Source organism: Ammospiza nelsoni, chromosome 1 (genome assembly GCF_027579445.1).
Source record: "Ammospiza nelsoni isolate bAmmNel1 chromosome 1, bAmmNel1.pri, whole genome shotgun sequence".
NCBI lineage: Eukaryota > Metazoa > Chordata > Aves > Passeriformes > Passerellidae > Ammospiza > Ammospiza nelsoni.
In genome coordinates, this window is record NC_080633.1 from 77789230 (window position 1) to 77803284 (window position 14055).

At 35.6% G+C, this 14055-nt stretch overlaps 1 protein-coding gene across 3 annotated transcripts in view; it reads left to right on the forward strand.

Annotated features, from left to right (window-relative positions):
- The first annotated feature begins 780 nt into the window (after positions 1-780).
- Positions 781-14055, forward strand: part of CDH18 (cadherin 18) — a 157286-nt gene continuing 144011 nt past the window's right edge. For all 3 annotated transcript variants that reach the window (XM_059468705.1, XM_059468687.1, XM_059468696.1), the window contains exon 1: positions 781-1008. In XM_059468705.1, the coding sequence (XP_059324688.1) occupies positions 781-1008 (228 nt within the window). The remainder of the gene's footprint in view (positions 1009-14055) is intronic.

The window sequence follows — 14055 nt, forward strand, 5'->3', positions numbered from 1 at the left end:
GGTGTGCTTTATATAAAATGTGTAAAAATGCACATTTTGACTGAAGCTTCCTGTCAGTATGCTCTAGTATTGACTCAGAATTTTAAAAGCCCATTTTGGTGGCATTCTTTCAAAACCCATTATAGACTAGATATTTTTCATCAAGCTGGATATCTGTGTGGTGTATAGAACATCAAAAACTCATGTGAAATGATTCAGCGATCACTATTTAATGACACTGTAGCAGTGATTTTGTTCTACTGCCAGACCAGGTCAATGATTTGTAGGTAAAAGCCAAAGGAACTGTTCTGAATCATGCAGGTTTTAATTATGAGTGTTTTCACAGCTTGTGGGAGTCATGCTGTCTTACTGTATTTTAACATAAAAATCAGGAAATGCTTTTACAGGAAGCATTGAAATGAAATTTTAGTTCCAATGGTAGTCTTTGACTGAGTGCTTAGTACAACTTTGAGTGTAATCTAAGCTCAGAAACTGAAAATTGCTGGTTTTAGTGATGAGTAAGTGTCTTTCTTTCCTTTTCATATTAGATAGAAAATGGTCGGCCGTGGAACTCTATTGTGAAGACCTCAGAAGAAATATCATTTTTTCCAGTCAGCTTTTCATAATGTAAATATAATTTGAGCTTTCCCAAATGGGCAGCTAAACCATGAACAAGCAGAAAAACCTAATTTGGACTGTATTTCTGAAGCAGACTTCACCTTCACTCTCGGGACCTTATTGAAGGATTACAGCTGAAAAGGACAAGAGAAAGAAAACCTTGAACAGGAATCTTATCCTACAATGAGAATTACAAGTACATCTTGTATCTGCCCAGTCCTAGTTTGTCTCTGTTTTGTACAAAGATGTTATGGAGCTGCTCACCATGGCTCCATCAAGGTGACCAGAAATCAAACCAAACACATAGAAGGCGAAACAGAAGTGCATCATCGTCCAAAGCGTGGATGGGTGTGGAATCAGTTCTTTGTTTTAGAAGAACACATGGGACCAGATCCTCAGTATGTAGGAAAGGTAAGGTGGTTGTTCTCCTTTGGCTTTGGTTTGTTTTTTTCCATTCCCAGAAATGTGGCACTGATAAGAGGCAGATCATTTATGTCCTTAGATGGCACCTCTTCTTTTAAGGGAAGACACCTCTTGGATTGCTACATAGATTTACAGTGAACTTGCCAGTTGCCTGTGAATACTTTGTTTATTATCAAAAGGATAAATAAAAGTATATAGGATGAAGATTCTAAAATGTGATAAAATAGCTTTTATTCTGAGCTCAGCTAAACAGAGTGTGTGCAATTGATCCTGTTACATCAATTTCTATAATCCTAAATGCATGAGGTCACTGCTAATGGCTTTTCCAGACTATTTCAGAATTATTTTCAGTTCTGCTTCAGGGAATATTGCATATTCAGTCTAAGCTCCGTAGGGTATTCATTCCACTCTGTAAGGTGGAAAAGGTCTCCTCCAAAAGGAAATCTTTTGTGGTTTTTTTCATACTAGGAGATACAAGGTGTGTTACTCAGAGTTCCTCAAAAGTCTGTAAGAACAAGCTCTGCATTTATATTCTGATATATAGAGTGAGCTTCAGATATAATGTTCACACTAATGTAATTGAACTGAAGCCTGGGCAGCTGAAGTCCGATCCATCATATGTAATGTTGTCTGTAGAGCTTGGGTTTTAACTTGCACTAAATAACACACAATCCTCTATATAACTTTAACCCATGATATATGACAGAGGAAGTTTTCCTCTCCTTGAAGACTGTCTTGCTGCATTATGATAGATTTTTTTTATTAGATAATCTACATGAGTCTTAATTTCCTTAATGAAATCAGAGAAATACATAGAATATGAGGGGTAAAGTAAGATCGTTATTGGGGAAGAGGGCATGGAAAAAAAAATTCATTTTAGTTTCCCTTGAAATTAGAATTCTGAAAATTATATTGTAGAAAGTGATGCAAGGGAACCAGTAGCCTCTGAAATCACACATGTCTGGTAGTGAGGGCTTCCAAATTTGAATAGTATCTTCTGAACTAAAAATAGGAAGTGGAACAACTTTATTTAAGAGTCTGTTAACTCAAAGGATAAAAAAAAATGTCCTGTTATACCAAACGTAGTAAAATATTAAGTATTTCAGAATGCCAAAAATTACTGAGCTATATAAGAAGAAAATGTAAACTGAGAAAGGACCTTTCTAAATGGAGGTAATTATTTGCATTGGAAGAGAAGCTTTTAAAAGGGGTAAGGGGATGAGGAGATATGCATTCAGGCAGCTTTACAATGATTAACATTTTCATAAATGATTTTGGAACAGAAAAAAATGTTGCAAAAATATTGTTGATACAAAGCTTTGCAGAAGAATGAAAACATTGTCTGGAAAGAGCTAGATATTATGAATATGGTTTGGATATAGAAATAAAGAGTAAACCTTGGGAATAGAAAACAATGTTATGAATTTCTGTTATACACTAGTGATTTACTGTAATTGAGAGAGGAAGAGAAAGAACTGGTTACCAGATCTAGTGTCAAGTCTTAAAGAAGGAGAATGTAATACTAAGCTGCAAAAGCTGATATATAAAAAAAGTGATAAAGGGCACTGAAGACATTGTGGAAAATAGTGTTGACCTATATGCTATTCTGATTACTTTCAGCTAAGAAAAATGATTTATATGTGAAGCTGTACAGAAAGAATTGAACATTATGGCTGGGATAGTAATGGAGAATAAAATATGCTTGTTTAATTATTTCCATAAATAATAGAAGTGGACACATGATAGTCTATAAATACACCTCCAAATAAAGCACAATGAAAAATAAAAATTATTTAGGTTGATTACAGTTTTACTTGAAAAAATAAGGTTTTGGTGGCTGTGAGTTAATTTAGAATTTATGTTTAGTAAATTTAGAATGAAAACAAGAAAAAATCAGATTCTGAAAGAGGTTACTAACAGGAAAAGAAAAAAAAGCTGAAGGTGTTTCAAAGTACAGCATATTTGTCTTTATGAAAGCATTTATAGACATGATGCATGCCAGAACAGAAGCCTGGATTCAGTGAGCTAAAGCATGGTCCCTTTCAATTTTATGTTCTTATGAAGCTATTATATATTTCCTTTCATCCTCTGACCACTCTGTTAATGCCACATTTACAGAGATCAATGAATAGAATTTCTTTCAATCCTTTGTGGTCAAAATGTGACTGCATGCCTTGGTTGAGAACATTTCTCCCTCTATACTTACCAATTTTTCTCCCATTTTCCTCAAATAATTCCCTCTGGTGCTTATAATTTTCTACTGTGAGTACTTCACAACATTAGTAAGCTTGTCTTTGCAAAAGCTGTGGGGAACTTGAAAGCAACTGTACTCTATTTTTCATTTGGTTTGATTATTCTGATGACCTGATTTGAAGAAAAGATCAATTATATTAGCTCAGGCATATACTTTCAATTAAAAAGAAAAAAAAAAAAAAGGCGGGGCAGGGGGAAGCCTGAACTGAGACTGTCATAATATCAATAGTTACCAAAATTTCAGTAGTGGTCATTTAACACAAAAACCCAGACATTTTAGAAAAAAAATATTTTTTACTAATTTTGCATTAAATTGTACACACCTCATCAAGGTCTCATTTTACACGCCTTTAATTTGACAAGTAATTTTGACACAAAGCCGCTCAGTTATAAAGGAAGTCAGTGCCCTTCAATTTCAGATTTCTGTTGGGTGGTAGCATGCTGTCAATTCAGTCAATTATTAATTCTGTAGACTACTCTGCTTCACTGATGACAGTTCTTCCATTTCAGATCTGTCCTTTCACATATTTCACACCCAGTTTGGGAGTAACATCACAGAAAGCAGAGTCATGATGTACAATGGTGTTATAATGCTCACAGGCATTGTCATGGAAATGCACAGTGAGGACAAGAATGGGGTAGGCCAGAAATGAAAATGGCAAGCTTTCTCATTCTTACTGTGAAATGATTGTCAAGAGGATGGATTAATTCACTGCCATCATCATAAAAACAGTGTTAGGACAACAAATTATTATAGTATTTTAGTATAAAGCATCCCCCCATTTCTCACTCATTTTTTCTTTTCTCCAAGAAAATGTTATTTGGAGAATTCTGTATAGAATTAATCCCTATTAACCATACTCACAAGGTTTGTCTAGGAACCTGGTGAGACACAGGTCCTGGAAAGATTAGCTTATTGTAGAAATGGAAAATGATCCTTTTGTAGATATTGTCTGTGGTTCTGAGATTATTGAGGCTGATTCCCTGCTGTTGCACGTGGGGTAAGTCTTTAGTGTTTCAAAATATGTTTCACTGATGGAAGAACCCAAATAAATAGTTTTGTATTTAAAAAGGTATCTTTAAAGTGTTTGAAACCACAGTGACTTCTTTTACCAAAATTATTAATTATTTGTGGATGGTTTCTGGAAAACTTATGAATGATCAGTGGTATCTGGAAGTGTTAATTCAGAGAGACTATTCACCTGCAGGTGAAAGTATGTGTGTGTGTTTGTCTGTGTGGGTGTGTTTGCACTGCAGAATCTGTGGAAATTTGAGAAAGGAAGATAAAATATCATTGCCTCAGATAAGTAACTTGAATGCATAGACTGAGCTTTCAGTTATATGAGAATTCTTATCTTTTGTGTGCCCCTGATGTAAATTTCTAATGAAATTATAGCCATGAATACAGAAAGGGGCAAGGTTAGTGAATGCACTAGTGTCTGATGATGAGTCAGTTACCTACTGCACCAGAACAGAGGAATGAAGATTTTCCTGTAGAAATCTAGAAAAATTCAGGCTGTAGTACTGCAAGCTTTTGCATCTCTCAGTTGTCATAGCTGATATAGTTTACATTTCTCTTGCATTTTCTGCATGTTTCTAGGTTAGATAACTCATGTCTCAACATTTGGAAAAATAGCAAATAAAGAATTTTAGGAAATTAATGAAGAAGACTATGTGTTTCTATCCATAACATTCTTCATTTTGAACCTTCACACCTCAGTCTCCAGAGGGTCTGCTCCTTCTTAAAAGGATATTTCTAAAAATCAGTTGTACTGGAAGCAAGTCATAACTAATCATTTGCTGTGCTTTTTCTTTGGAGAGGGAAGTAAATAAGCAGTGAAGCAGGAAGTAAATAAAATGAAGGTCACTGTGGATTTGGGGCTGAGTGAGTCATGCTATTAAGACTGAATAGCAGAAGACTATGATGCACAAGACTGAAAATTTATCTGTGAACCCTTTGGATCTCTGAAATACCAAACCTATACCTCTTAATCCATTTCAGATGACTTCTGAACAGTAAATAAGAAAGACCGTTCAGGTATTCAGATCTGCATTGGTTTTCAAGTGTTTTTTTCTTCCCTAGTTTGGGGGATGGCACTTCACTTAGTTCTTACATGTTTACCTGTAGTGCAAAAACAATTTCAGATTAACATTGATAGAGATAAGGAAGTATGGAACAGTTGGAAATTAGTGTGAATATAGGAAAGGGGAGAAGAAAATAACAATTTTAATATATCTTGAAATGTTTCTACTGAAAGTTAGATTAGGAAAGGAATTCCAGATGTTATATTGGATTTACAAGATAGCAATTCTTTTAATTCATCATTTTATTCTTGAAAACATAAATACAGCATAACAGACTTGACATTCAAAATTATTTTTTCAAAGTAATATGTGACATGTTATTGCAATAAGTTAGTTCTGATACAAGACAGTGAATCTAATCTTCCCTGACTAGATCAAGAGAATTTCCCATCTCTGATTTAATGACAGTAAGTGGGCATCATGTTTTAGAATAAGTGCCAAGAGAAAAAAAAAATTGGTGTTTAACAACTAAAACATTTTTATTCCATTCTAGAGGTTTACATAAAAAAATATATCAGACGTTTCAGCATTTTTAGCACAAGCAAATAGTTCCAAAATTTATTGTGGTGAAAAGGAGTTTTATTTTATAGTAGAGAAAATTGAAAGGAAATTTTGGATGACATAGTCTAAATATTTGCACATGATTTGTTAGCCATTTTTATGCCTCTGTAAGGTAGACAAGCGTCATCAGCAATGAAAACAACTTCTCAAATAACATGCATCTCACTTTCTACCTTTTGGGTTGCTAGCACAAATAATGTATTTATATAACATAATTTTCCTCTATACCTAAGGAAAATGTAGTAGCAAGAACAACATGAATAATAAACCTGATGTCAGTATAGCACAACATTATATGGCCCCATATCACATTAGCCATCTCCTTTTCTTTTGTAATTTTTACAAAAAAGCTAACTCAATATTCTTTCCAAACTCAAAGCTTTCCCAAATAAAAAGGCATGCATATGTACTTGTTTTGTCCTGAGTTCTGTTTGCACAGACAACTTTGCTGCCTCCTACCTTCATTTGAAAAATGTCATTTGGTTTCACATTTAAAAGTTGAAGGCATAGTACTTGAATTCTACAAGTCCACAAATGCTGTGGATCTTTTTTTTTGGGGGGGTCAGGGTTTTTTTAAGTGGCATCTCTAAATATTTAAAGGTCATCTGGGGGAAAATCACATCCAAGAGAAGAGGGAGCTTTCATCAGCCAGATCAGTCTGACTTTCTTCCAGTGTGCCCAGCTATATCTGAGGTTTCCTGAAGCATGGCACTGACAGGGGCATTTTGACTTGACAGACCAACCAAAGAAACAGAAAAGCATGAAAATATTGAAGTTCAGTCCTAGTCCAAAGACATAGGATAAAGTGTTTACCTTGTTTAACTTCATTTAAGTCAACATGAAATTGCACCAAAAAGAAACTGGCTCTTTTAAGTCAAAACAGCTACATTAAGTCTAATATGTCAAAGTAATAACTGTTTTTGTAAGGAAGCTTTATAGAGTCTGTCAGTTCTATATTGCAAAACATCAGCTCTCGATGTGAAGACTGTTATTTAAATTAACGGTTCAAAACAATTTTGTCAAGGTGATCTAATATTCCCTGAAGTTATTATGGACTGAAGAACTGTTTTGGTTTTTTTTTTTTTTTTTTTTTTTTTTTTTTTTTTTTTTTTTACTTATTCTTTCAGGAATTTGCCACACCAGCAGCCAGTCTTTATGCTGAACAATGGCGTTGATGAAACCAACATATTTTGTGTGAAACTGCCACTTCTTACTTAAATGGTTTAGCAGTAATTTTTTTGAGAGAAAATCCAGCCTTGTTCCCGCCTTTCTTTTTTTTTTTTTCTTACTTTGGTAATGAATTGGTTTAACATTTCGAAGTGCTGGCGTGCCCCGGCACTGCCCGGGCCGGCCCCAGGCGGTGCCAGCGGCTGCAGCGGCCCCAGCGCAGGGCACGGCTGAGCCCCTGAGCCCCGGGGAAAGCCTGGGCAAGGGAGGGCAAAACGCTGCCCGGCAGCCGGGGCTGAGCCAGGGGAAGCGAGCGAGAAACAGCCCTGCGAGCCCCGAGGGGACAGCGGGAGCAGGGCCGGGGGCAGGAGAGACCCGGCAGGGATGGCCCTGCGGCCTGCGAGAGAGCCCGGCCCGCCTGGGCCGGCCCTGCGGCCCCGGGAATGGACTCAACGTTGGAACAGGGAAAATGTGAGGAGAGCGGATGCAGAGGGGAGCTGCTGTGGGCTGCCCGCTGACCCCCATTCCCCATGTGCCTGTGCCCCCAGGGGACAAGAGAGAGACCAGCCAGGACTGAAAGTGAACCTGAGAAAAAGTCGGGTGTGGGAAGAAGTTGTTTCTAATTTTTTTGCATTTTTTTCTCTCAACATGCAAGTCTATTTTAATTGCCAGGAAATTTAAATCAATTTTCCCTAGTTAAACGTGTTTTAGGTACTAGTCAGTGATCTTCCCGTTTTTCCCAGCCCATGATTTTTGCTACATCTCATTTTCTCCCCCTGTGATCTTAAGAAAGAAGCAGCTGGGTTGGTGACTAGGAGTCAGCCAATACTGACTCACCATGAAGATGATGTGGTCCAACATGCCTGCTCTGTAATTGCATCTTTAACTCATGCCATACTCTGAATGCATAACCTCTTAGCCTCTGATAGTCTTTATATGAAAACTATGTAAGATGGCCATATAATTGGTGTCTGTTAAAAAAAAACAAAAACAAAAACAAACAAAAAAAACCAAACAAAATAAACCCCAAACCAGAAAAACAAATAAACAAAACCATAAGAAAAGTGGTTTTGCACCAATTACATCCATCAGATGAAACAATGAAGAAACAAAGATAATTTTGCATATTTTTATATTAATTATGATCTTAGTAACTTCGTTTTTAAAGGATATTTACCATCTAATTGTAAGTCAATAGATAATGAAGTTGAAAGTATGCTGATAAACTCCAGTGTTCATTAGCATGCCAGTTACTTCTGGAGTATCTTCTTGACCTTATCTTAAGAGAGGTACTCATTCATGTTCATTGTCTGTGCAACTTTCAACACCTACATGCCTTGTTGTCTTTTAAAAAAAATTGCCACATCAATTTGCTATTCAATATAGTTTATCAAATCATTCAGGATATATTTGTAAAATTATATCTTATATTTTATATTATATATTATGCATATTATCTTGACATGGCTTGTTTAAGCACTGACAGGAACACTTCTGTTGAATGATTCAAACTGTAGTCTAAATAATTTCATTTACTGTATAACAAACTACAAAAGTTTAAAAAGGTGAAGTAGATTGAACATCAAAATTAGGTCTTTTTTCATCTAGACCTATATGACAAATGAAACCATGCAGAACATGCTTTTCTGGTCTGCTTTTCTAAGATGAAGATGCTGTAACAGAATAGGAATTTCAGGTCTAGTAGTTTATTAATTACTCTCAAAATATCCAAGAAGCAGAAAATTATGAGACTGCAGTATTCCTAGACTCAGCAGAGGTAGCCAAGGGTGATTTATATACCATATTCTGTACAGCTGTAAAGATATTTTTTCAGTTTTGTTGATTTTGAATGTGGTGCCTTCTCAGCAATTGCTTCTTTGCCTTAGAAGTTACACTGGCTAGATGTTATCCTTCAATTCTCATAGAAAATTAGTATCTAATGCCAGATTGTATTTTCTTTTGTTCTAGAACACATGCACACTTTTTAATGGCAATAAAAATGTGTGAGACAATAACAAGTAAAGCAGGAGAACTGAGGTTTAAATCTTAAAGTTCTCTGTCATTTCTAATCATATAACACACAGTCTGTGGAACTAAAATCACAGTGACGAATATTGAGATCAAATGTTTTTGTAAATGTTTAATTTCTAAAATACTTCAGATTTTTATCCTTATTGTAGTAGAAAAAAATGCCTGTAAAAAAATGAAAGCACTATTTCAGAATGGTTTTTTTAAAGTTTTTTTTGCCTAGCTGGATTAGCTCTGGTTGGTCCTTGGAAAGCAGTTGGTTCTTGTTTAAATAGTTATTCCTTCAAATTTATCATCTGCAATTTAAATATACTTTAAATAACAATAAGAAGAACTCCAGCCTCTTTGTTTGGAAAGAAAGTGGAGAGATGAGGTGTGCATTCAGATTATGCACAATGGTTTACAGTCAAGAACCTGAGCAGTGATAGATCTTTACATCTGAGATTAGAGCAGAATAATTTTAAAGTAATCTTTGTATTCTTGTGATCTTGGGACCATTTGCTAAAAAGTCTGTTCTCTCAAGAATTTTGCTGAGGTTTTCTCAAAGATAGGTTGCCCGTATGGAGCTATTCAAGACAGGAGATAGAACTGTTACAGAAATATCTTTGTATCAGGTCTTCATTTTAGCTCTTCTAATATTTTTTTTAAATTTTTCATCAGATTACAAACAAAAAAAAATTCCAATCATCAGAGTTAATAGTTTGTATTTGTAAACTCACACTTCGGATTTCAGTCAGGCTTAGTGTACAATTAATTTGTGCGGCATGAGATCATTGCATGTCCTTGTCTGTTTTGTTGACAGATATATGTAACCTTAACTGTTGCCAAAGTGTGGGGTTTTTTATTGTCTTCCTGTGAATTTTAATAATGGATACTTAAGCTATCAGTATGAAAAAGGAGAGCTTTTCAAGGTTTCATATGAAAGACATACTAATAACTGCAGTTCTACTGAAGAGATCTTTTCATAATATTCAAAGGTCCCACTTGAGGCCTTCTTGTGATACTGATAAAAGAGGTGCTATCCAACAAACAAGCACCCTCCTTTACATTAAGAAAGTCAGGAAAGGGTTTCTGTATATGGTTGCAAAGCAAATAGAAATGTTTATAACTAATATGGATTTCCATTGAATATAAATGCCCATAATAACAATGCATTTTGAAATATATGGTCGATTTTTACCTTTTATATATATATATATATATGTAATACTACTTAGTATTAACTATAAATCTTAATTGTAAAAGTCAATAGTGGCTTAAAGAAGTATGATTCTGAATTTGGAAATATTACAGAAGCAATGTTTAGAGTAAAGCACACTCTAGATATATGAATCTTTCTATCTGAATACCTTGGATGGAAATCATGGCAACATAACTTTCAACAAATTAAACCGCATCTGACATCTGTATGGATGTTTCAGATGTAGTATTAAAACTGTGAGAACATCATCATTATCCTGCTGACTGAAATAACAAAGTTGCTGATGATATGTTGAGTGTTCAGATAGATTCTAAGACAGGAAAATTGCAGCAATGATGGGAGACTTCAGTTACTCCCTGGAACACAGGTTGAATTTTACATTGAGCTTGAACCCTAATATCAAAAGGTTGTAGGCCTAAAAAATATCTGCCTCAGAAGTTATCTAGTCATCAATCTAAAAAAGAGGAACTAAATCAAAATTTAAGCAATGCATGAAGCTAATGCAAAATACTCAACACAAAGACATGAAGGGCTAAAGGAGGTTGGGATGACCAAATCATACAGTAATGAGGGCAAATAAAGGTGTAGCCTTTAAAAAAAGTCTGTTTCCAGATGAGAGAAATAGAAAGGATTAAGAAATGTTACACGTTAATTGTGAAGCAAAAAAAAAAACCGCTTTAAAGTGAGTTTGAGGAAAAACTGGCAATAAAAATTCTTCTTTAGAAATATGAGAATCTGGAACCCTACCAGAGGCTACTGTAACAGAAGACACTTCTGAAACATTAAAAATCTAAAGAAAACAAAACAAGACTTTTGCAGAAAAGCTAAAAGAATGCTTTTTAATCTCTTTAGGAGACCTTGAACAGTTGTTTTATGAGGAATGTATCAAAGGTGAAGTCTCAAACTGAGGCATTGTGGGAGAGACTCTGGAGAAAATCAACAAATGAACAGTAATTATCACACATATCTGCTGCAGTAACCCAAGAAGAAATACCTCACCAAATAACTTTGGCATATAGATATATAAAACTACTTCGGTGCCTGAGGACCAAAGTGTGCAGTTATAGCAACACAGTAAACAAACAAAAAACAATCTCAAAGCAATCCCCAAAACTTTCATGCGAGGAAAAGCAATACCACTTAACATTTTAAACTATTTGTGGAAAGCAGGTAGGTGACAAATAGCTAGGTGACAAATTTTATTACTGAGAAGAAAAAGGGAAGGACCAACCATAATGAAGTCTAGCAGAAAGACCTTCCAAGAATGACTGAAATTTAGTACAGATAAAGATAGAATGAGGCACATGAGCAGCAACTGAGTTGAGTAGTTTTAACTGCATTAACAGTTACAACTCATTGAAAGAACTGTGAGGTTCTATGATCTCTAAGATAAAACTCCATCAGCTAAATGCTTGGAAACAATCCGATGAACAAACTGAATATTAGAAATCATTGGGAAGGGAAAAATCCCCCACCAGTAACTCTTTAAAACCACAGTGCACTTGTACCTCAAATGCAAATCATGGTTTTCATATTCTTATCTATTTCCACAGCAAAAAAAATATTTCAGAGAAGATCTACCAGGCTGATGTAAAGTATAGAACAGTCTCTGTATGAGAAGAAACTAATTGGATTATTAGCCACATTATTTGATAAAATCCATATTTTCAATTAACAGCTTCATTTCTGGAATTTTTATATTCTTTTATAGCTGTTGTTTTTCTGGGTACAGGATTTTTTATGGGAAATTATGGCTTTGGAAGTAGTATAATAAACACCTGAACAGGGGAGGACTCTTCTGGCTGAAATAAGATGAAGTGGGTTGGGTAGTGACCTAGAGAGTATTAAGTAATACAGTAGTATGAATCAGGAATGGTTTTTTACTTTCTTTCCCTTCTCTCCAACAAGCAATAAGAGTCATACTAAGCTGCCAAAAATCATAAAACGCAAAAGAAAAAAAAAAAAAAGAAGAAAAGACCAACTAAAAAAAAGAAAGGTTGACAGCCTAAAAATAAAGGAAACAATGCAGTTGTTCATGTATGTATGAAATTGGTGAAACTGCTTAGTATAGCATTATTTGATATTTAATGCCACATCAGTGCTCCTAATTAGTCCCTCAATAATGAATTGAGATAAGTCATCAGGTAAAAATTATGTCACATTGACACAAAGGCCATGCATTCAATAAATCATGCATTCAATAAATAAGTCCTCAAATACAGATAGCTCAGATAAATGTTAACAAAAAGCACTTTTACCTGTCACACATCTGTATCATAAGGGTTTGTTGCGATACTAAATATTATTCCAAGCTTGACTGTGTCAGAGAATATCAGTGATGAATTCAGAATTTCCAGTCCATCCTCCTTTCTTAGAAAACCTTTTCTCTATATGTCTAAAAGACTACTAGCAAGTCTTGTTTTACATTTTACTTGGAAGAAATAGTTTCTTGATTTTCTATCTACATTGCATAAAAACATAGTGACATGATTCTTTCCAAGAACAAGGAATAGTTTTCATACTTAAAGAAAACTGACAATTTACTCATTCAAATTTTATTTAAATCATTAATCATAAAGATAATGTAAAATTTTAATATAGGTTACAGGTAAAAGCTGAAATACGTGCAGTATATGGTACTGTTTCTTTAAATAATGACAACAGTGTGTGGGGAAATAAAAAGTCCAACCCGAACCAGAAAACCTCTTCTGTCTCACAAGTGCTAGTGATACTCTGTAGCTCCAGTTGAGTGCATTGTTTAGGAATTAAATCATATTGTTATCTTGTTTGATTTGGTTCTTTCCAGTTTTGACTTTGGGGTATCGGTTAGAAAATCAGATGCCACTGAGAGGCCTCTGTGTATGAACCCTAAACCAGTGACACCCAGAGTCCACTTCCTTCTATGTATTTATTCAAAATAAAAACACTTTTAGGGGAAAAATCTGTAATTTGTTCTTAGCTTTGGCTACCTTCTTATTTACAGAGCTATTAACTTCTACCTTAGACTATACTGTCTTTCATCTATTATGCATTACTTTTCTCTTGGTGAATCAACTGCAGAAAGTGATAGTTTTTATTAAAGAGACACCTCTGCATCCCTCAAATATACTTCTCTAACTTCAATAGGGATATTGATAATTATTACAGTGGTTAATAAAATCACAGAATCACAGAATATGCTGAGTTGGACGGGACCCACTACGATCATCCAAGTCCAACTCCTGGTCCTGCACAGGAGCATCCCAAGAGTCACACCATGTACCTGAGAGCATTGTCCAGATACTTCTTGAACTCTGTCAGGGCTGGTGCTGTGACCACTTCCCTGGGGAGCCTGTTCCAGTGCCCCAACATCCTCTGAGTGAAGAACCTTTTCCTAATATCCAGCCTACCCCTCCCGTGACACAATTTCAGGCCATTCCCTCAGGTCGTGATACTGATCACCACAGGGAAGAGATCACTGTCGGTCCCTCCTCTTTGCCTCAAGGAAGTTGTAACTGCAAAGAGATCTCCCCTCAGTCTCCTGTTCTCCAGGCTGAACAGATCAGGTGATCTCAGCTGCTCCTCATACAGCTCCCCCTCAAGGCCCTTTACCATCTTCGTAAATTCCTTTGGACACTCTAACAGCTCAGTGTTTTTCTTACATTGCAGCACCCAAACCTGCCCCCAGCACTTGAGATGAGGCCGCCCCAGCTCAGAGCAGAGCAGGACAATCCCCTCCCTTGCCCGGCTGGTGATGCTGT